We start from the raw sequence: 23,288 nt of genomic DNA, 5'->3' as shown, positions 1-23,288 counted from the left end.
TGTGTGTGTGTGTGTGAGAGAGAGAGAGAGAGAGAGAGAGAGAGCCATAAACCAAGAGTGTGAGCTAGCTAGCTGTCTTAAGCAACAAGCCAGGACACAAGCTTTCCTTTTGTTTAGAATTCCAACCGAAAAGCCGAGCCTAATCGTTCCTTTTTATTATTAAAGTGAGCTCTGTGCACTACAGGGTAGGGCCATTAATAGGGTGACGTAAATGGGTCCAGAAGGCCCGAGGGAGATGTACAGCATTGAGAATGATGTTACAATAAAATTAATATCCACAATGCTTTATATATGGAAAGTGGTTATCACGTCTGAAGGCAGATACTTTGAAGAGAAATTAAATTGCATAAAATGTCAGTGAATTACTTAACATTTAATAACATTGTTTGCCCTAAAATACTTATAAATAAAAGCTAAATTTAAAAATACCTTTTGGTATCTAGATTACATTGTTTAATATATCTGCATGCGTTGTTGGTGAATAAAATCGGTAGTGTTGATAATATAACGGATGATTCCTAATTTGTAAAATTTGTAGCGTATTGTAAAACTTTGGCCTATGGTCTGTAGGAGCAATAAGCAATCAATAGAGGGCGCTCTTGCTCCTCTCTCCAGATTTGATCCGTAGCAATGACGCCAGTGCTGAGTGCTTAGTGAGATTAAATACGTTTAGCTTTTATTGTCAGATCTAAGTGAGGTACATTAAGATAATAGTGACGATATTACAGCCAGCCTGAAATGGCATACTGTGTAGACCCACATTCTTCTATATGTACAACTACCCCTTATTGTCTCAGAAATTATATAATTATATAATCTGTATAATTACAGATTTCTAACCTACTGAGCAATTAGTTTTTATAATACATTGAGATCAAGGTATTCCAGGAGCAAAGGGAATGAAAACGAGACAATAATTAAGACTGAATCATTCAGAAAATGCCATTTATAGTCAATTGTGCACCAAGGAACCTCACAGAAACAGGGACTTGCTCGAAGCCCAATTTACCTACACATCATGTACACAGGCAGAGCACATTTCCTTTCTGCTATGAGTTAAATACACTGGTACTAATAGTACTCATCTAAGAACTAAGACCTACTATTGATTCTAATTTTTTAAAGAACATCAAACAACAATATTAGTTTTAGGTGTAACACAACTTTATTTGGCATTGTTTTGCAAAAAAAAAAAAAATTACAGTATATAAAAAATGCAAGCAAAAAAATATTACATAATTTACACACAAACAAAACTAGAACATAGCTACAAAAACAATAAAGAACTACACAATGAAGATAATTATGTACAATGATCCAATTTGTCCTATGGCACTACAGCTTGCCCTCTGGACATGGATGCTATGAGAAGACAGAGAGGTTTTCCTCCCTGCTATGAGAAGACAGAGAGGTTTTCCTCCCTGAGGTTTTCCAGACAGTGGTCATTGGGGACATTCGCTAATGTCTAGCATTCACTCAGAACAACAGAAACTGAAAACCAGAAAATTCAAACCCCTTTATCATGGCTGGTCCCTTTCACTTTTCTACTTTGTTAGAAAATTACTTCAAAAGGCGCGGTATTAAACAAACACACAAAATACCTAGTTATGAAATCTAGGCCTATCCTCGGTTGAGGCATGATCCAATCACAGTGGGATGGGAGTCTCCGCAAGAACGTGATCTGCGTTCCAGGAACAGCTCAGCGGGTGTGAACAGCCTGGCCGAGGCCTGCCACCACAAACAGTCTGATGAACAGCTGGAGTGTGATTGACTTCAATCTAAAGTAAACTGGCCGCTCATGCACAATATCAACACAACACATGTACAACAATGCTTTCATTCATTTGGTTAAACTACAACTTTACATGAAAACCAATGGCAGTACAAACCGGGGTCGTGAAAGAGCGTTTGGATGTTTGCATTCACTGAAGAGTGATGGTTTTCCAACAAATTAAATACAAAGGAAAAAGCCCTCCTAATATAAAGTATCTTGGCAGACAAATGCAAACCTCATCTGCACAGATCCAGAGAGAGAAAACAAGATGCATCAGCTTTTCTCTTCACCAAACACAGACACACACACAAAACATTAAAAAGAACCTTCAGTGTAACAAACATATATGTGAAGCAAACACAAGTATCCACAGGCGAGCTCTGCATCCAATCAAAGATGAGGCAGAACAAAGAGGGAGCCGTGATGACCAATCACAAACAGCTACAGTTCCCCCTGCTACGAATATTTACAAGCAGCACAAGAGCTGTGCAGTAGTTTCTATAGACGACAAAATCCAGCCTCCTCAGGCTGGTGACAGGCATGCCTTTTTTCTTTTTTCTTTTTGTGCATGTAAACTCTCCCTTTATTGGTCAACAATGTGTTATTTTGTCCCTACTTGCTGTCTGGTGCCCTTAAGAACTGAAAAAAACCATAAGCAAATCTCTCCTTTCTGAAATAATATAAATGGTTATGATAAAGCCAGAGAGGTGATGACAGCTGACAAGGTCTATCAAATAACATCTCCCTAATGGTCATGACTGGTTTAAGTGAGGTCAGTGAATCTTCTGGCACACCATAGTCCAACAGAAATTAGAAGTGTGCATCCTTACAAATGGAGAAAAATTAAACCATAAAAAAATATTTACACACAAATCAATATGCTTCTCCTGAAAGAAAAGTGCATTGCTCCCGCACTAGGGTGCTTCTGAACCGCTGAGTGACAGTGGACAGTACACAGAAATACTGTTTGTATAAGCTTATTGTTCCGTATTACGAAGATCCTCCAGATATTTCAGCTGACTGAGAAATACTCAGTATCCACAGTTATGCAGTTAGACTGTGTGGTTTGGAGAAGAAACTGATTTGTGTGTGGCTTAAAGTTTGGTTTGGTTTGGTTTTGAGTTTTTAAAAAAACCATTGTTTCCACATACTGAGAAGCACATAAAATGCTTTTCAATGGTTTCAGTAACTAAATACTATATATAGTATATACATTTTTTAAGTTGATTAAGAACATACATTGGAACATTGACATTGTATTCCTCAGTCGGTCTACAGTTATGGAAACAATGTTGGGGAAACAAAAGAAGTATTTTTAAAAATCTGGCATCGTTTGAATGAGCTCACTTTAGGTCGACATGCCAAGTCAGGAGTATTGTTGCTTGTGAAGGAGAAATACAAAGGCAGCCCTCGTTATGGGCAAAACAGCGGCCGTGGTGACAGACGTAGTCTGTGTCTGTAACCCGTGATGATAGGGGAAGTGTGACGGAGCAGAAAAGGCCTTGGCCGACGTCTCCAGCTCTCGGCCGCTCTTCCGCCTTATTTAATCTACTTTACTCCAGGAAAAAAGGAAAGGAAAAAAATCGAGAGATGAAGTTATAAAAAGTTCACACAACTCTTATCTGCCTAAGAATCTAAAATGGATTTTCATGGTAGTGTAGGCAGTACATTGTTTTCTTCTTCCTGTTGCATGTCTACCCCCCCATTACACCTCAACAACAGCCGAGAAGCTTGATCGCTTCCGTGTGGTCACAGAAATACTGAACTGACCTGATCAGAATTTTACCCGTGTGCTGTTGTACCCTCGGTTTCTAAAGTTACCTGGTCACTAGGCGGCTTCTTGTCGCCATTAACACCTTTCAGTAGTCCCGACTTCTCTGTCTTTTCTGCCTTCATCTCCATGACAATGTCACCTTTATTGGTCGTCTCCTCGGTGCTGTAGGCGTTCATGCTGTGGACATTAACATAGCCTTTAGACTACAGCATTTGTCAAAAAAAGAAATTGACAAAAATGCACTATACAAAAAAAAAAACCTATATTTTGCAATAAACAAAGATGATTTATTGACAACTGGGGCCAGTGGTTGTCTAATACCCTTTTTGTGGCGCGAGCGTTAAACTTACATCTCCTGTTTCCCGGACCGCCCGCAAGGCAGCTTGCCTTTCTTGTGCAGAAAGTAGAGAACACTCCCCAGGATGGCCAGGAAGAGAATGCTGACGATAATGATCGCGATGCTCACGCCGCTAGTATCAACTGGAAGAGTGGTGAAGGGCAGTCAGTACCAGTGCAACTGCCCAATAGCCTATTACCATGTCAGCAAGTTTCAATAACTCCAAGGAGGTCACCACAAGTGTTTTCAAGGTAACGCCAAGTTTTCTGAAAGTGAAGGTTTTCAAAAACGTTCTGCCCCTGTTGTGCTTGGTGCTGAACCAAACGCATTGTTGTGCTTTGCCTCCAGAATTTGAAAATGCTTTATTTATCGTGATATAATGGGTTAGGATGCAGTCCGGCCTAATACACACCTGTTATGTTAGCAGACTAAGACGACTGGCAGGAACATTTTTACACGTGGGCATTTCTAAGTGTCAGAGCAGGTACATTTTAGAAAATTTATGCTGTTTCATATTTATTACTGTAGAAATATTTCCCAAATGAAACAGTTAATGGGCAAGAACAATGAAACAAATGCCTGTTGAGTTTTACTCCTCCTGCGAGACAGATAATGCAAAATAAGTGAGACTACATTTCATTTTCCCAAGGCATGGGCAATAAATGCTATGTATAAACAAAAGCGTTAGACACCCAAACAATCGTCTGGGAATGAATTTTATGGGCTAAGTCCCTTCAAGGAAACGATGCTATCGCAACCGTATAGCACAACAGCTACACGCTGTGGTTTCCCTGGTCTGCAGTTTCGAACCGTATTTATTTATATATTCAAAGAATGCTAATTATACATTCATCTTGGGGGAAAAACATTTGATGTGAGGATGTGTTTTCCTAAGCAAAGTCTGCCGTGATATTATAAGGCTCTGTTTTTTCTGTATGACTTTTCTTCACACAGAATTTTAAATATGCCCAGGGGGCTGGTGAGGGAAGCCAATCTAACTTCTGAGGTACTTCCACCATGCAAACCCCCCCCAACCAAAACACACACACACACACACACACACACACACACACACACACACACACAAAAGTGCATGCATTATTCATGAGCATCAGCTGATCTCTCACTCATTGCACAGGGCAGATGGGTTTCGGGAGACAAACGAAAGTTCAGGTTTGCGCTGAGGAACTACGGACAGAAACTGTGAGACATGATCACCTGCAGAACTCCGGGGTGCAGAGGGCACAATGGGAACTGCGGAGAGACACAAAGAGGGATGCTTACACTCTGCACACTGTGCAGAATATGGAACACTCGCTTTTGTTTCGTTTTGATCATAACGTTTCTGCACTGAGCCAATCCAAACTAAATAACCAGCACTGACTTTTTTGGCCTTACTTATGAAATTTGTTCTCAATATAAATTGCAAATTTCCATTAGATCATGTTGTTTCAATGAATTAAACACATGTTCCATGCTTTAACTGTCCTCAAGAATGTAGCAGAGCTATAGATGTGCGGAAGCGGAGAAACATACTGCTTGTGATGGTGTAAGTCTTGGTCTCCAGTCCCATGCTGTTCGTCGCGTTGCAGGTGACCAGGGTGTCTGTAGTCACTTTAAGGGTCATGACGCTTTGAATGGAGTCCTCCACCTCCCTTTTCGGGAACTCGCGCCAGTTCTGACAACACAAGCTAAAGTGAATGGCCCGTGCCCAGGCGTCCAGGTCAGCGTGTTTAACAGGCGCAGGGGTGCCGCGCGGCTCTTACGGGGCTGCCGACGACGCTCCATGTGATGACAGGTTTTGGGTGACCTCTGGCTTCGCAGGTCAGGTTCACCCACTTGCCCATCCTTTCCATCATGGTCACGTCCTCTGTGTCTCTCAGCTCAGGTGCGCCTGAATGAAGAGGCCAACAAAAAAAAAGAAAATGAAAGAAATACGTTTATTTATTGGTATGTTGAAACTATATGCAGTACCAGTACTGACAGGGCTAACAGCAAATGGCGTGAAGTGCCTCCCCACGTAACCCGTGGCGCTTGGTTAGAGCGAGAAGCTCGTGTGCCGAGCTTACCCTGCACGATGATGTGGACCGAGCCGCTGGTGTACAGACCCGGCAGGGACAGGATTGTCACCTCACAGTCGTAGTGTCCTGCTGTGGCAAACGTAGCGTCCCGCAGCTGCAGCGTGTGTCCCTTTCCGACCTCCACGCCGTCCTGAATACACATCCCCACAGCAAGCACAGAAACGCAGCCAGAATAGATGATTATCATTCACTTCCCATATAATTAAAGCACAAAAGAAAGAAGCAATATTGCATTATTTCAGACACGATCCCTGGCATGCATAACCTATGAGCACTGAACACAGTTATTTCTGAACGTGGATGCATAATTGTCGGTTGAGATGTAGGAGTGTACCTTCAGCCACACCGTAGTTGTTTCTAGGGAGGAAAGGGCATTACATGTGGCTGCCAGACTCTCTCCTTTCAGCATCACTTCAGAGTCCTTGGGTACCACCACTGCTGGGTCTAGATCTGTGCACACACACACATACACACACACACACACACACATACACACACACACACACACATACACACACACACACACACACACACACACATACACACACACACACACATACACACACACACACATACACACACACACACATACACACATACACACACATACACACACACACACATACACACACACACACACAATCATGTACTAAAATCCTTGTCCTGTCTGTGAATTATTACCGTCTGCCTTATTAAGTGTGTCAACGTTCTTTAAACTTTCTTTACCAGACAACACATTTGTAAGAACTGCATATCATTCTTAACATAAGCACACCTTACTCCTAAATGCTAGCACTGTTAGTAATGCCATAGCCCGCAGGCACAAACCACTGAAGTAACGCACCACCCTGTGGACATGATACCCATTTTAGAAACTCCAGGTCTACCTGGTTTTTCTCTATGGGAAAAAAAAAATGAATAGCATTTTTGCAAAAAAAATGTTTAAATCCAATATGTTTTGTCCTAAAAACTTTCTTCTCACAAATGTCACTGGATTCTCGGAAGATCTTTGAGCTGCTGAAATATGAATATTGCTACGTCCAAACCAAACCAAACTTTCTGCATGATAAAATGAAGTCAATAAGCAATAGCAAGTTTCGTTTTAGAATTTAACAACCTCATAATTCAAACTACTTAGTGATATTTAGGAGAAGAATGCTTGCAGGACAATGCATATTGGATCTGGGACATGCTTAAGAGTATGTGAAAGAGGCAATTTTGAAAACTCTATTAGTTTTCCTCATTGACAAAAAACCTTTCGATCCGGAGTACCTCATGTGGATATAAGAACATGGTGCAGAGGACAGAATGACACAAAGACTTCAGCGGTCTGTTCATTCTGATCTCATCTGGTTCCAGCAGTACTTCCAGTTCCGCTAACAAAATACGAGGTCTGATTAGCGGAGTCGGGTATCGGCCATGGATTTGGAACGAGTGTCAAGTGATGTCGAGCGGGCCCGAGCGGTACCAAGCTGTACCGAGCTATACCGAGCAGTACCAAGCGAACAGTGCTCCAGCTACTTACAGTGCACGGTGAGCTGTACACTGCCCACCACTTCTTTGTCGCTGACAGCGTCCAGGTCCAGGGGGTGGCAGTTGTACACCCCACTGTCGCCACGGGTGACCTCCTTGAGGAGCAACACGCCCCTGTCACTCTCAGTCTTCACCTCCGGTTGCTGTGGAGATACACGGGCCACATCACAGACCATAACATGTGTGGACAAGCCCTTTCTCCATTATTACTTGAAAGCTATCCAAGTGGACTCCAAAGTAACTCAGTGGTGGACAGGTAGTGTAGAAGTTAGTGTACAGATGTAACATGGATCTCCAGAGCCAGAGAAGGGACCAGGCCTGTGAACATTACTGCTGAATTGTGTGAAGCTAAAGAAAGAAGGAAAGTAGAAGAGGCATTCTCACTTGTTCTCGAGTGAAAATGATGGGTGGAGGGGGGTTGCCGTCACCCTGGCAACGGATCGCCACTGTGTCCCCCTCTTTAACTAGCCCCTCGTGCGGTTCCCTCCACATCTTGACATTGGTCGTGGGGTCTTGGGGGGGCAAAAAAATGTTTAAAAAAAGAAAAGAAAAAATAAAAGCAGGCCGTAAATGGCGTGGCAGTCACATGTTACCAGGGTAGCGCGGGTTCAGCGCTGCCAGTCAGTCAGGAATTCATTTTTGCTAGAAAAAAGGGTTCTTTGAATTTCCGAGTGGGGCTATGTCAAAAAGTACAATGGTACATGTCAGTTTAAGCACGGCATGGCATGATATTTATTTTTTCAAGATTATATTTCAGTATAAGAATTTTAATGCTCTAGTGTCTAAAACACCACGTGTTAACTTAAAATGTCAATTATTAGACTGTAATGGAAAGGATTTTTGCTCTTGCTGTATTATGTGGTGTTTTGGTCAAATGCATTTCTGTCTTAGCCCTTGGCAAAGCTCTCTGCCTCCATGAGGATACCCAGGGCAGCTCTCTGAGTTGGGGGAAGGTGTGAATAGAGATGGGGGGGTCAGGGGAAGATGCGGGGACTCACAGTGCACGGTGACGTTGACACCTCTCGACCTGGCCCAGAGTATGGCACCAGGGACGTGGTAGTGGACCTCGCAGGAGAAGATCGAGTCCTGGTCCTCACGCTCTACCTTGTACTGGAGCTCACTCTGCACCGCATACAGCCCGCTTAAGTCCATGGTTACCAGGGTAACCACGTTCACCCCTGGGGTAACACACACACACACATGCACGCGCACACACACACACACACACACACACACACACACACACACGAGTACAAATTTTAACTAACAGATAAGCAGGAACAAGCCGAACTCTCTGTAATGATTAAGCCTGTAATTAGATTTAAAAAAGTTTTAAAAAACCTTTAAAAATCAGTTGAGGTTCTTAAAAGTTCTTACAAGTTTCCTAAATTTATTAGTCATGGATTGAAGACGACACTTACGGCCTTTTTCGGGGTGCAGGGGTTTATTGTTGCGATACCAGGTGATATTTGGCTTGGGGAAGCCTTCTCTCGCTTCACAAGTGGCGATCTAACAAAGATTGGAGACATCTCTTCACAAACCTGTCAAACTACAGAGAACATCTGAAGACCACTCAGCTAAAGCCAGGAATCAGACAGCCAGAGACCGACACAGACCTTTGATGGTAGGGCATTTTTCACCGAAACTCCGGAGTGGACAGCTTCAATCACAGGCTGCTCAGGAGGGTCTACCAAAAACAAAATGGAGAAAACCAAAATCATTTCTCCCGAATCACATTCTGATGTATACAGTTAGAGGAAGCGCAGGCTTACCGAACACCTTTAGGTGGGTCCTGTTCTCTCCATTGCCAGCGGCCAGACCATTGACCTGGCAGAAGAACTCCCTCTCGTCGGACAGTTTGACATCCATGATGATCAGGTTCTCGCCGTCACTGTCCCCTGCCACGCTGATGCGGTCAGTGTACATCGTGTTCTCATCCACCTTCTGCACGGTGAGGTCACTGTAGGAGATTCTCACTCGCCTTCCTTCAGGAGTACGCTGAGGTTCATGGGAAATGTAGTTCGGTACACAAAATGCTGACCCGGCAGTTGAAATTTAAATTAGGAAAGAAAAGTGGACATACCACAAACCACTGCACCATCACCATGCTGGGGTCTTGAGTGAAACTGTACTGGCAGCGGATCACTGCGGAGTCTCCCTTATAAACTTCAACCACATCCTCCATGTTCAGCACCACCTGGGCCGCGACTGCAAACAAGAGGAAGCAATTTCACCTTCTGTCCATTGAGCAGAAACAAAGCGCAGGGGCCCGACTGATGGTATCTGAGCTGCACTCACCTCTCACTCATCTAAACTGACTTTGTGATGTACGGAAACAACCTACTGCGGTCTGAAAGGTGGACGGGCACGGAACCGTCCAGCATTTTTCGCGACCACCTTCCCTGCATTGCCATGAGCCCAGTCATGATGTAATCACCGACGGCCATCTGGTGTCTGAGGGCAGGTCTTTTGCTGAGCCCGGCCGCTCTCGAGTCGGCCGCGAGTGCACGGGGTCTCGCGGGACCAGCCATGCGAGCTGAGGAATGCAGCAGGCCATGGACCAGTGGGCCAGAGAGTCAGTGGAGTCGCCAACCCCCAGTGAGCTGACAGAGGACCACTCCTGCTTATACCAGGGGAAACGTCCCCGAAATGTTGCCACGAAGTGCAGTGAACAACAACTGACTGTCTGTGTGAAGGGTTTTGGGATGTCAGCTATGTAACCAAACACAGTATGTTCATGCTCAGTCTCTCTAGGGTCTTGTGGATGGATTTTTTTCAGTGCCACCAGCAAAGGTTTCCTCAAATTCACACGCTTCTGACTTGAATGGTTCATTGTAGCGAATGATCTGATAACATTTCCACCAAATACTATACATGACTGTAGATTATGAGTGGATGTGGCCAGAGATTACATCATGTCTGCCTGTCAGTGAGAAAAGAAAAAACGAAAACATCCCATGTGGTTATGTGCAAAGTACAAACACAGAGACTTTTATGTCCTGGTGAAAAATTCCATGTAAACCAGCTGATGCACATCCAGATAGCCTATTGTGTGTAATCAGAGGTGTTTTCAGACACTTCGGCAGTCAGAGCACGGCCCTCCTGTGGAATGTGTGCTTCGCGAACTTGCCGACTGCCATCACCCGTGACTGATAACACTCCGCCTCGAGCCCAAGGTTGGGCCGGAACCGGACCAGCCAGCCAGGGATTGCTGGATTGTGGCGACTCCACGGGCGCTCTGTCCTTCCAGCTCCTCTTTCACTGCCCAAACCCCTCACCCAAGCTGGTCTATGAGCGCCTCTGCCCGCCCCGGCTTATGCTCTCCTGTGCTCTCCCACACCAGCTCTCTGCTTCTCTCCCCCTTCCAGCATGGGGAAAACAGGCCTATGCTGGAAGGCCCCTGCTTCTTTTAAATTGGAAACATCTGGAAAATGGGGGCACAGGACCTGGGTGCCGGGGAGACGGGGATATTATGGGATTTCCACATCTGTGGCAAGAGACGGCAGAAGAGAAGGGCGGGGAGAAGACTCACTGGCCAGGGTTCAGGAGGTGAAACTCCTGTACGACAGCCTCATCACTCTACTTCCTTGGCTGCCTACCCTCTGAAGGTCAGCAGCAAGCTACTGCTGGAACGGGGGAGGGGAGTCGGGACAGGGTCTGAACACGCTGCGTTACAAATGGGTTGGATGGGTTGGCCCCACCACTCGCCTAGTTATCCACCATTGCTTAGTTTTACTGTAGACTAGCAAATATTTCAGGACATTCCTAAATGCTAATAAAGCCAAGCTTTAAATAACTGGATCTGTAATCTTCAGTTTATTAAAATAAACATTAAAAATGTGTCACTCCATACATCTTAAAACTGTGCATGTGGTTTAAAATACTCATGCACACACGCACACGCACACACACACACACACACACACACACACACACACTCATTATCACATCCTGCTGGTCCCATTCTCCATTCACTAGTCATGGTCATTGCCTGTTCCTCTCCCACACCCTCTCTCTTGCACTCCATACCTGACATGGAGCAAACATCCAGCTCATTATGAAGCAACCAGACCCTACTTCTTCCTCATCGCGCCCAGCTAAGAGCAGGGAGTCCCCTACGCTGCGTCCACCCAACCATAACCTCGAGAAGCACACCCATTGTCCAGACACCTGGGGAGCCCTAAGCCCTCTGTCACTCCACTGTCTCACCCTTCCCACAGATGACCTAGCATCGACAGCTAGCGCGCTAAATACATCTTGGTTCTGAGCCCTCAGATAAGGTTGCCAGACGCTGAGGTAGTAACCGAGCTTGCTGTTGCCATTGAAACATTCTGAGACTGTGCTGGCTGTGAAGCTGACAGAATGAGGGGTTTTTTCTTCCCTTTGCTATCTGAAGTTGTTGGCTAATCGGATTAGCAGAGGTACAGAATATCTTGTCAGTGAAGGGATTTGAGACTAAGGTGGACATGACCTGTCTTATCTCAGAGAGAGCAAAAGACAGAAAGAAAAGGAGGGGTGAAAGAGACAAAGAGAGAGGCCCTGAGAATCAGAGAGAGTGAAGGACAGACAGAGAGACAGAGAGCATACTTGGGACTCATGAACAACATATCGCTATGCTGCATTATTAACAGCAAGGGTAGCTAGCTGAGGCTTGCCATGGCTGTCTTTTAAAAACCACTAGGGAATATTTCCACGTGTTGACAGGATGAAAGGCGCATGGAAGCCCAAAACCACAGTGCGTGCGCACTCGTGCGTGCGCATGAGTGTGTGTGCGTCTGTGGGTGCGTGAGGAGGGGAGGGGGTGGTTTCTGGGTGTTGATAACAGAAACACAGTCTGTTCTAAGCTCACATAACGTTGCATCGAAACAATTCAGCTCCTGGCCCATTGGATACTAAACCACAAAACATTAGCTAAGGGACAAGCCCCTCTACTATACTGTATACAGCATCTCACTGGCCTCCTAATAGGCAGACGATAAGGGCTTCTCATGAAGGAGCTAATCACAACAGTGGACTGGGGTGCGTTCGCCAACAAAGCAGATGAGCTACTGATTCATCCGAGCACCAATTAGATCTCCAGCTGTTCCTTGTCCTCCCAAGCCAACCCAAACTCTTGGCGGGGGCTACACACACACACACACACACACACACACACACACACACACACACACACACACACACACACACACACACACACACATATATATATACACAAACACTAACAAGACCAGTTTACTCACACCCTGTCCTGGGAAAAGCCGTCAGGCTCTCAACATGGTGCCTTCCGTCTCTGGGGCCCCACCTTGGCTCTAAAGAGCCAAGTCAGACCTCCCAAGCAGATCCCATCAATCATGGGGTATCACTGAACCCTGAACCCAGTCAATGTGTTTGAAAGTGGGGTCATCCCTGTGTGCCTATAGATAACTAACCTACTAAAGCATGCAATGATCATGAATTGTTTCTTTGTCAATAGCCAGCGTTTGATCTGGTCCTTGAAGAAATACGTTTGATAATCTATTCATTCAGGTGTTAAGGAAGTCTCTCTGTGACTAGATTTTGTGAGCTACTCAAGACAAAACTGAGAGCACTTGCATGTGTGATGTGTGTAACAGTCTCTGACAGGGAGGGAATTACCTGAAATGGCTTGCACACCTGAGATCAAAGGCAGCAGAGGGCCACTGTGTACAGACACACACACACAAAGTAAAGCCTTCTGTTCTCCATAACTCATTCGCATGCACTTCCCCAGTACCATGAAAAGCAACATTAGGTGTCACACATGTACACTGAGACAAACTCATATGGACAAATCTACACAGACATACACGCATACAGTCACAATTAAGGAGAGGAGCCCTCTGTGATCCTGACGTTCTGTCTGATCTGCCTTGTCTTTGAGAATTAGGCACTGGCACAAATCCCTCATCCCACAGACAGCCATTCAGGCAGGGAGACCATGTCTGCTGTCCCCGCCCCACCCCCACCCACCCCACCCAGTGAGACAACATCAAACATGCAAATCCCTCAAAGTGTCCATTCGCCAAGCCTGAGCATGGCTCTGCAGAATGGTGGACCACTTCACAGTCCTCACACAGACATTACACACACGCGCGTTCTAAACACTCGTCCACACCCTCGGGCAAACGACAAAACCCACAGCGGTCGTCCCCTCACACACTTCGCAGGCAATGTGGCGGAGGGTCTGCTTGTGTTACCAGATCCGATTACAAAGCGCATTACAAAGAGGCTCCAATGACGAGATGCAATGTAATATGTTACAAGCTGAACTCGAATGAAGCTTTGTCCTTCACTCGACATGTAAATATGAATATTAACTTGACATGTTTACCTTAATCTGCATGCCCATCTCTAAACTCATTATATGTCATTATATACACCAATCCATGAGGGGCTTTATTTATTTATTGGTTGTCATGTCAAGTAAACAGATGTTGAGCTTGTCGTGTGTGTGTGTGTGTGTGTGTGTGTGTGTGTGTGTGTGTTTGGGGGGGGGGGGTTAAGTGTAATTACTCTCGATAGGTTACTGATCTTTTGTCCTCCAGGTGAATACTTTGCTGGTCTGTCATGGCCACAGCCCCTCCTCCTCCTCCTGAGGTTTCATTCACCGAGAACGCGTGAAGACACAGCAGCCACGTCAAGAGCTCGCAGCAGGTCCGCCGAAAACGCATAACCGAGCACTCGAATGCAGCTATGGCGACTGAAAGGTAGAGCGCAGTGTGCTGTGCTGCGGGGAGTTTCTTGCTATGGATTGCGCTGTGAGGTGAAGGCTGAATTGGGCTAACATGAATCGGGCTGGGCACCTCCGGGATGCCGTTCAGCAACACTGCACCATGGTGAATCATAAACGGATTCATCAGAGGAGCGGAGGCCCGGCCCAAGAGGCCAATCAAAGGCGAATTAGCATTACAAAGCGACGCAATCAGAAAAGCCCGAGGGTGAATAAAATAATGATGGGCCCATAACAGGCTTCTGATTAGCCAAGGCAATGGTATTTGCCTAATGGGGCAATGGGGTGAAATACCACAACTTCGTTAATGCGGTGTACTTCCTCTCAAGGAATGTGAAGAGGTTCCGTTGTGTTTTCTGTGACACGGAAAGGGGAGATGGAATTAATGGTCTAGAAACACAGAGAAACAACCGAGAAAGACAATCAAGTATACAACGAGTTTACTTAACATTTTATGCTTGTAATATTTGGCATATTCCCATGTAGAAAATGGTATCTTTTCAAGGCCGCCCTGCTTGTCATGTGTAATGCTGTCATGCCATGGGCCTTTAGCACAATAAATAGCAGTCATCCCAAAACAGCCATCTGAGCACCAAGGTGAATGGGATGTTATCTCAGCTTCAAAGCCCACACCAAGGAGGGCAAGCTCGGCTGACATTAAGTGGAGAAGGTCAGGTCTAGAGCCAGGCCTTGGCCGATACCTTTGACAGCTTTTCTGCTCTTGCTGTTATTACAGCACTGGAAATGACGTCCCTTCACACACACACACACCCCCAAGCTCTTGATATGAGCTGGTTCAGACAAAAGACCCCCTTGTTTGAAGGGGGAGCGGAATGATGGATTAGCTGGAGAGAGAGAGAGAGAGAGAGAGAGAGGGGAAGAGGCACGCGAGGAACGTTTTACCAGGAGCAGCGGTGCCTTCAAAAATAATGGAGTCCTCTCTACACTACATACTCTCACCCTGGGGTGTGTGTGTGGTGGTGGGGGGGGGTGTTCGGCTTGTACCCTGGCCGTATATTTTACTGAGACTCCAGCGTGTTTCATGCCATTGCTTTCATCGCTTGGATCTTTCATACTGAAACTGAATTAAACTGAAAGTGGCTTAGAGGAAAGGAAAAAATCATTGGGGGTGTGGACTAGCCAATCACTGTGCTCCACTTCGGTAACAGTGCTGGCGCAGCACCACCGCCCAAGGTCCCACGATGCCAAGCGTGCGTTCCGGACCACGCCCTCCTCATCGGTGCTCGAATCTTGACAAGCTCATGAACAAAGGCTCAACCCAGCAGCCCACCATGCCTTTCATCGCATCTGTCAAGAGGGCCTGGGTGGAGGCAGAGGTGTGGGTGGGGCCGTACCCATGCCATGCCCAGGTGGGGGTCCCAGCAGTGCGCAGCCCCCCTGCAGTGTGGCCCTGGAGCCCTCAAAGAGAATAGCCAAGTGATCACAGGTGTGCACCGTCTCTAACGAGGCTAGCGGTGTGATACATGCGCCAGCGGGCTCCTCCCACTCGAGTCCCTGGCAGACCCTTGGATGGGCTAATGAGAGCTCTCCTGCTCCCTCAGCACCAAGCTCTCATTTCCATTAGACTTTTATGGAGCTGTGTTAGCCCGGGCAGTAACGCGACGCAGGGCAGCGGGTGCTTCTTTGGTCGTGGAAGGGTTTTGATCACGGTTGGAGTGTGGGGTGCGAAACATCACACCATCAGGGAAGATCTAGTAGTCACTGGTGAGCATGAACGGCAAGAGAGGGCTATTGATACTGCTGCAACAAAGACAGCAGGAACTGAAGGGATTATGAAGTTTTCGCTCCTGTGGCGTGCGGTAAAAACCACTCCGTTCTCCGACGACACCTGGTCCGCCTGGCGCCCACGCCAGCTATGAGCTGTGAACTTCTGTCCCCCTCGAGTGCTGCAAACACATATGCTTCCAGAGATTGGAGGCCCCCAGCTGTATCCACAACAAACCGTGTTTCTCGTTACAACATGGGCTTAACTGCAGGTAGTATAAACACCAGTTCTGTCCAAAAACATAAAGCACCACCCCCAGTTCTGCTACCCTGTCTTGGCAAAATCAGGCAGTGTCATTGTGCTTTTTTGGAAAACAACCTCGAGAAAAAAAATTTAAGTCACACTGTTTACTGAACCTCTTTAATGTTCAGTCTGAGCACATGGGCATATCAGAGGAACTCCTCAGAGGGTAATAACATCAACAGCACTTGACTTGTTAAACAGACTCAGAACGAAGAGAGAAGACCTTGAGAGGAGCTTCTGTTCTGGCTGCCTGTTCCTCCCCAGAGGAAACTGCAGCAGAACTGTTGTAGAGTGGTCTGCAATGGGGTTTTTAATGACTGGGATTCGAAAAAGGCTCACGCGGCTTCAAACAACAGGACTGCCTGTCCGATCCCCACATAAAGGGCAGGCACAGCTGGGGAGGGGACAGCCCCCCCCCGTTCACACCTGTTCCTGGAGCAGCCTCTCTGGTGATTTGTGGGCTCGGCTAGGGCCTGGCGGGAAAGCAAGAGGGTCATGGCGGAGAGTGGGGCTGGGGTCGTTGGGGGCGGGGTCGCATTTTATAAGCGACAAGCACAAATCCCTTTGTTTCCAACCATGTCCCGAGAAAAGTGGAGGCTTCTTCTCGGCAGCCGCCCACAAACTCAGACACAGGTCCCGATCACAACACTCCAAGAGCACCAAATCCGGAACGCTCTGAGGTGCATGCTGGGAGAAGTGCAGCAGGTGTCTGAGGTCATAGGTCATTGGGAACTGCTGTGGTTTGGCCACTGCTCAGCTCTGCAGTTTCTCATTTGGCATGCATTCTGTTTAAATCCACGCAGATGTAAACTGAAGGAGAAATCCTTGGTGTTTTATGAAGAAATCATTCAGATTGTTAAAGAATCAATACTAACAATCAAATTTATTTCTAGGTATGGTGTATATAAAAATAAATAAGAATAAATTTGTAATTATATATTCTTCTTCAGTTTTTACCCAAATTCTACATTACTTAAAAATTCAATAACAGGTAGAACAAGATTTTTCTCTCATTTTTCTCATTGATGTTTCAGGCTTTCAGTTTCCATGTAATCACCAAGAACAAACCCAAGGAAGATGAATGTTAATTTTAAATAAACAGAGAGAGAGAGGACAAAAGAAAAAAAGAATGAGGCCAGTTTGTATCCTGCATTTCTTTTCTGAACAGGAAGCAACCAAGTGCAGTGGACGTTCTGACAGGGTGTTTTTGATAGGGTGTCCAAACTGCGATTGTCTCTTCGGCCAGCTTAACAATCGCTCGGGACAACCTGCCAGACATACTTTGATACACAAGTGATCTTTTAACAGGGTCTAATATTGAGTAAGAGAAGGAGGGGCCCTTGATCTTTAAGTATCTCTTTGAAACCTTGAGTTCAAAGATAAAGACCAATTGCCTTCATCTATGGGCCAAGGCGACCCTAAAGGAAAACACTGAATTAGCTGTCATCGCAGGCTGAAAATCCCTTTGTTCAAGCCCAAAAGCCAAACAATAAAATTAGTATGATATCTACTATTATTATCAATGACGTGTGACGGAAATGTGACACCACTGACTTTGATTATATCCATCTCCATTCTTCTTGGTACAGCAGAATCACAGGGATTGCCTGTGCAAAGATTTTCTCTGACATTTGTCCAGGTTTTCATAGATACACAGGGATTTTTGCCTTTAACAAAGATCCGGTATAATGAGGTTAGGATCCTGTAATGCTAAAGCGCTCTGCCATGGTACTTGAGCTGTGGATGCTGTGAATTCTGCTCATACACTGAAATTTATGTTATAGAGGCTCCTTAAAAAATACCCATAGAGAGATCCAGCAGAAAGGCCTGTGCCGATCACAGCCTTTCCTGTGAGAGGCAAAATCTGGTGGACGCCTCGTCAAAGAAGCCTTCCTGTGAAGTCCCGCCAGTTCATTTAGGCTCCATCACTCCCAGCGAGGACGGCCCCTGCCACCCTGCTCTACTGGAGCGCATCCAGAATGCTGTTTGGGAATCCACTGGAAAGTTGAAGACAGGCTTTTTTTTTTCTGCCCCCCTCAGAAATCAGCTCACTCTTTCCTGAGACTTTTGGATTCTGAATGTCACCTGGACCTCCCACTTGTGATTCGGCTTGGTCTGGTGTATTGCTGGAGCAAAGAATGCCATTGGCTTACTGAAAGGGGTTAAATATTGGCTTGATTGAGCCTGTCATTAAAATAGGGCTCCTTACGCAGCGCTGTTTTGCTTCTGTGTGTAGGAAAAAATTAAACTATCCCTGCTTAAGAAATTATTAACAGTGAGGAGATTGCAAGGAAGTAGATAAGTAGAATGAATCTAAAATGAGAGAGAAATGACGCAACAGCTCCTGCCACAAGTCAAACCCCTCGTCACACAGTATTAGGAACTCCATCCATGAAGCACTTCCATCCATAGGCGCTAGATAAGAGGATTTTGGATAGGAGACAGTTCTGGGCAGCTATTTGAGTACTTAGCTCAGGGGTAAGAAAGGAGGGCATTGGAATAACCATATAATGGCACTGCTCTCTGAAATGAGTTTAGCCCGTGTCCCACTTGTCATGGACTTTCCCTGTTTTCCTCATCTCTCCCATGCAGTGTGTTTACGGTATCTCTGCCTGTCAATATCAGAGTTCCTGCCGGAGCAGATGCCAGTCGGTTGGGGATAGGGCAGACCTGCTGTGATGTAGCTCCTCCCACCCTGCAGGAAGGGCTGCTGAGTCATCTTTTTGAAATTATTAAACCTGTTGCCTTTCTATATAAATATATAGCACACAGGAAGCAATTTACTGGCTAAAGTGATTATACTGAGCTGTCCTCTGGCCTCTGTATGTCACAGAATTTACAGTTCCACCTCTTCTTCACTCTGTTTTACTAAATACTTCAGGACCTGCAGAAGCTGACAAGAAAATAGTAGAGTAGCATGCTAACACCTCACCTCTACTGATGGGGCTGAGCATATGTGTGGTTAGGGACCTGCCAGCATGAGGGATTAGCGGGTAGCTAGCTGTGTCACTTCTGGAAACATCCATAATTTACAGATGATAATCGTGGAAGTCATGGAGGGTGTTCAATAATGTCAGGAGTGTGGCATAATCACAATATCAGCCAGAGCGTTCATAGTTTGTGAGGCCTTCCAAGATTATATATTCATAAAGGTGAGCAAATGCTTTGTGTCACTAAAATTGAGCTCAAATTTTAAAGATGTAAAATTGTTAATTTTTAGAATGCCAGATTCACTAACCCGACCCCTAACCCTAATCTCTAAATCGAACTTTAACCATAATCTCGAACACTAACCATAATCTCTAACCCTAACCCTAACCCTAACCAAAATCTCTGCCATGTTCTTTAACACTAAAACCAATATACTGTTTTTAGGTAAAAGTACTCTCCTCAAAGCAGGGTTTCTGAGAAATCATGCTACTATGAGCTAAACAGTACAATCCATGCACAGTTCACCTAATCTAATGTATGAGTCAGCTATGAGCAATGATACAGCAGAGTTAGGAGAAATATTTCCTAAAAAGGTCATCCTGGACACTGCTTCATTAATCTAGGGGAATCCCAGGATACGATTCTGTAGTTTTCATCAAACAACACTGCTGGCAGGATTTATTCTACAAAGTGGGGAGAGTTGGGGGTTTGAGGGTGTTGGGAGTTAGTTTCACAATAATCCCTTTCTGTCTCTATTCTCAAACGTATCTTTGACAATTGACAGAGCAGAACTTTATGCATAACTTTAAGATGAGTCTGGTGAGACCTTAACACAGTACCCTATATGTAAGGCCGAACCATCTGTGTTGACATTTTTAAAATGAGTAGAAGGTTTAAACATTCGGAAGAAAACTACCAGAAGGATAACAACATTAAAGAAATAAGGCATGATACGTTTTCTGGCAGGAGTAAGAAGTAGAATGGTGCATTTTTATAGGCCACAACTGAGGGCCTATAACTGAACAAATTTCATAAACTGACAATACATTCCAAAGTTTCTTCCTTTAGGCTTAAAATAGCTTTATTGTGTTTATTAAATAGCATATTGTGATGCTTTACAAATAACAATGGCTGCTGATTAGCTTTTGGACACTTGATATTTGGAATGGATAGTTGAAGGTACAAGGATCGACAATTCAATTTCTCACATAAATCATGCCAGATGGAACAAAAGCCCCAGTTTTCCTCTTCCTCACTGATAACACGTTTCCGCTGATGGCTACAATCAGAGGTTCCTCTGTCATCCCCACCCTTTTTTTAATGAATATGCACATATAAATGAGGTTTATGGGCATGCTTCATGAGAGGAAATAGATGCCACACCACCCCACACTCAGTCATCCATATGGCCATAGCTTTGGTTCTAATCCAACAAAGATGGACAGCAAAACTGTCCAAAGTGGCTCCATTTGATGTCAAGTTGATGCAGGTAATTAAGACCTGCCTAATGTATTGTACTGTTACACTTGGCAGTTAGAAGCATAAGCAAGTCCTGACCCCCATGGCCATCTGAGCAAGGTCTTGCCAATATCCTTTGTTTCTATAACAAGAAAATCTGTGCAGTAATCAGAAGACACACTTATAGTCCAAACCTATATAATCATCTTAATTTCCTCGATGACAAACACAGATGGAAAAACCTGATTCTAGTTCAACAATCTTTTTCTGGAAGTCTTACAGTCCCAAACCTAAAACATAAAACATGTGTGGCTATGATAAGCAAAAGTCCAACCTCCTATGGCAATGTTCATGAGGCAGGCCATAAATTTTGTTCACCAGGGACAGCTGGGGCCCATGAGAGTGGCTCTGTAAGCTAACACCTACAGGGCAATAGGTTAAAGACTAAACACATTAGGCATAAATAAAATAACCACCAAGAAGGCGCACAGCTCCATAAAACAGAGTTCCTTTGTGTCTGTATAATTTGTGAGCCACAGGATACACTCCAAATGGTTCTTTTATTCACACTAAAGCAAAATTTACCTAACTTTCTGCTCTACTGAAAAGCACTCTCTAGCTAAATGCAGTCTAGGATTTTTGCACGTTGAGAGCACTTTGGAGTGTTCTTAAGGGTGACTGCAAATGTACTCCCCTTCACTTAGAATAGTGTGTTAAACTTAAACAACAGGCCAGTGCCCAAGTTTCAGTAGTAGCTTTAGATTCTGAATTATTTCACTATACTCATACAGGTTACTGTTCAATGTTGTTTCTCACAGGCTGGCCAAGTTGTAGAATTTATGTTGTTGTAGTTTCTTAACCCTGGAACAACATCATCATTGGGTTCTGGCAGCTTTTGAACTGACTTGTGTTGTTTCATGCAATAGGCCAGTGCTCTTTTGGCCATTTCTCAGATGAATGTTTGACTGAGCTGGATCTGAGGGTGAATCGGTGAGCTCTGAGTGAATAAACCTGAGAGCTGAGTAAGTTATTTTGTTATCTGACCTTCTAAATGTCAACACAGGAGAGTTCTTCAAGGCCATAGGGGAGACCAACACCTGGCAGACAGGTGCATTATCAATTCATCCATCATCCCTTTAATTACGACAAATTGAGCTAGATTTTCCATCACACTGACAGGCCTCATTTTTTCTAGGCCAGCCTTGTTTAACATAAACAGATTCATTTAGTACAACCTTGCTTTTGTAAGAATTCCCCTAGAGGACAAGTTAGTGGATTCTTCCAGAAAAAGAATCACACTAGCAACTTGAGGTTAAGCATCTGGCTCAAGGGCAGTGCAGCAAGTCTGAGTCATTATTTAGGACCACCAGCTTAGGTTCCCATTCGTTTTGCTCTGATGCCCTACAGAGGAATCAAACCAGCAACCAGTCAATAGCTCTGAGTGGTCTCGGCCAGCATGAAATGGCCTTTCAGGATTTCATTCTGGTTAAACAAAACATCCATCAAATGAAGTCAAATAATCTAAGCGTGGTTTCTTTGGGAAGGTCATGGATTTCATCTGAGGGTGCATGTCTAAGACAAGCCCTTTATGAGTACGCTAAGTGTATGAGAGATCTGTTGAGTAAACAAAAAGAAACTTTCAGCCATATTCATTAGAAATGTAATAAAATCCTGTGTGATGAATTCTGCTTGGTGTCCAACATTTCAACTGTTATCAGTGCCTGTCTGTCCTTTATAAATGGAAGTTTACCTCATACTAACATACTGTACTGAGTGAAGGATCTTTAACATATATACACTGTACACACATCATCCCAATTACATAATTATGTTATGTTTTTAAAAGGTTAATTGTGACAATGACTTGCAAAAATCAACAAGAGAATTTAACTTCCCCACACTTATCACTTCCCTACAAACATCTCTTCACTCAGTGGAAAATATTCTGTTTATATCATATTTTCTTGCTTAGACCATCATTAGGCCACAAATGATGCCGTTCATGGCACACAATGCAATACATTTACCAAAAAGGATCTGAGAAACAAATGTGATAAGAAATAAAGTGTTCTGCTTAATCCAGTGGCATTTTGCTGATAACATAGGTGGACCTGGTTTCATAATATATAACGTTGCTTTTAAAGAATCTGTGCGTAACATTTGGTCTGTTACTGCCTACAGTTTCAGTTTTGGAGTACGTATACACCACAGAGTTCAACACACCTGACTCAGCTAACATATAATTAGCAGGTGTGTTAGACCAAGGAACACAAACTACAGAATGTAGAGGGAACTCCTGTTCTGGAAGGTTCCACAGAATCTGAAAAAAAAACAAACAAACATACTGAGCACCAAATGCTAACCGGTCATGACTTTTCACATGAACTACTTCACAACACTGCTACAAATTAGACATAGCTCAACAGTCTGCGCATGTTACACTTACTGAGCCTTGTGCAATTTGGCTAATGCTCTGAGACATTTCTCAGCTCTTGCTTGCCTTAATATCTTGGAGTGAAAATTCTCTGCTCACATACACCAGGTGAAAGATGTCGTTCATTGAAACTGAGGGGGAGCTAGAAACATCCACATTGCTATTGTAGAAGATCGCCTCTGGAGTCAG

At 44.6% G+C, this 23,288-nt stretch overlaps 1 protein-coding gene across 3 annotated transcripts in view; it reads right to left on the bottom strand.

Annotated features, from left to right (window-relative positions):
- Positions 1-1,142: 1,142 nt before the first annotated feature.
- The window catches only part of mcama (melanoma cell adhesion molecule a), a 30,587-nt gene continuing 8,441 nt past the window's right edge, over positions 1,143-23,288 (bottom strand). The window contains exons 2-16 of one of the 3 annotated variants that reach the window (XM_027015892.3): positions 9,583-9,707; positions 9,272-9,497; positions 9,116-9,186; positions 8,921-9,008; positions 8,498-8,677; positions 7,884-8,011; positions 7,492-7,642; positions 6,301-6,416; positions 5,955-6,096; positions 5,652-5,779; positions 5,422-5,563; positions 5,104-5,139; positions 3,899-4,028; positions 3,596-3,725; positions 1,143-3,330 (exon numbers count right to left, since the gene is read on the bottom strand). In XM_027015892.3, the coding sequence (XP_026871693.2) occupies positions 3,328-3,330; positions 3,596-3,725; positions 3,899-4,028; positions 5,104-5,139; positions 5,422-5,563; positions 5,652-5,779; positions 5,955-6,096; positions 6,301-6,416; positions 7,492-7,642; positions 7,884-8,011; positions 8,498-8,677; positions 8,921-9,008; positions 9,116-9,186; positions 9,272-9,497; positions 9,583-9,707 (1,796 nt within the window). In that variant the 3' untranslated portion in view covers positions 1,143-3,327. The remainder of the gene's footprint in view (positions 3,331-3,595; positions 3,726-3,898; positions 4,029-5,103; positions 5,140-5,421; positions 5,564-5,651; positions 5,780-5,954; positions 6,097-6,300; positions 6,417-7,491; positions 7,643-7,883; positions 8,012-8,497; positions 8,678-8,920; positions 9,009-9,115; positions 9,187-9,271; positions 9,498-9,582; positions 9,708-23,288) is intronic. The other 2 variants (XM_027015891.3, XM_081719985.1) reach the window with 2 other exon arrangements.

This window comes from Electrophorus electricus, chromosome 8 (genome assembly GCF_041902795.1).
Source record: "Electrophorus electricus isolate QZ-2024a chromosome 8, ASM4190279v1, whole genome shotgun sequence".
Classification (NCBI taxonomy): domain Eukaryota; kingdom Metazoa; phylum Chordata; class Actinopteri; order Gymnotiformes; family Gymnotidae; genus Electrophorus; species Electrophorus electricus.
Note: the sequence above shows the minus strand (reverse complement) of the source record. Positions and strands in the feature narration are given on the sequence as shown.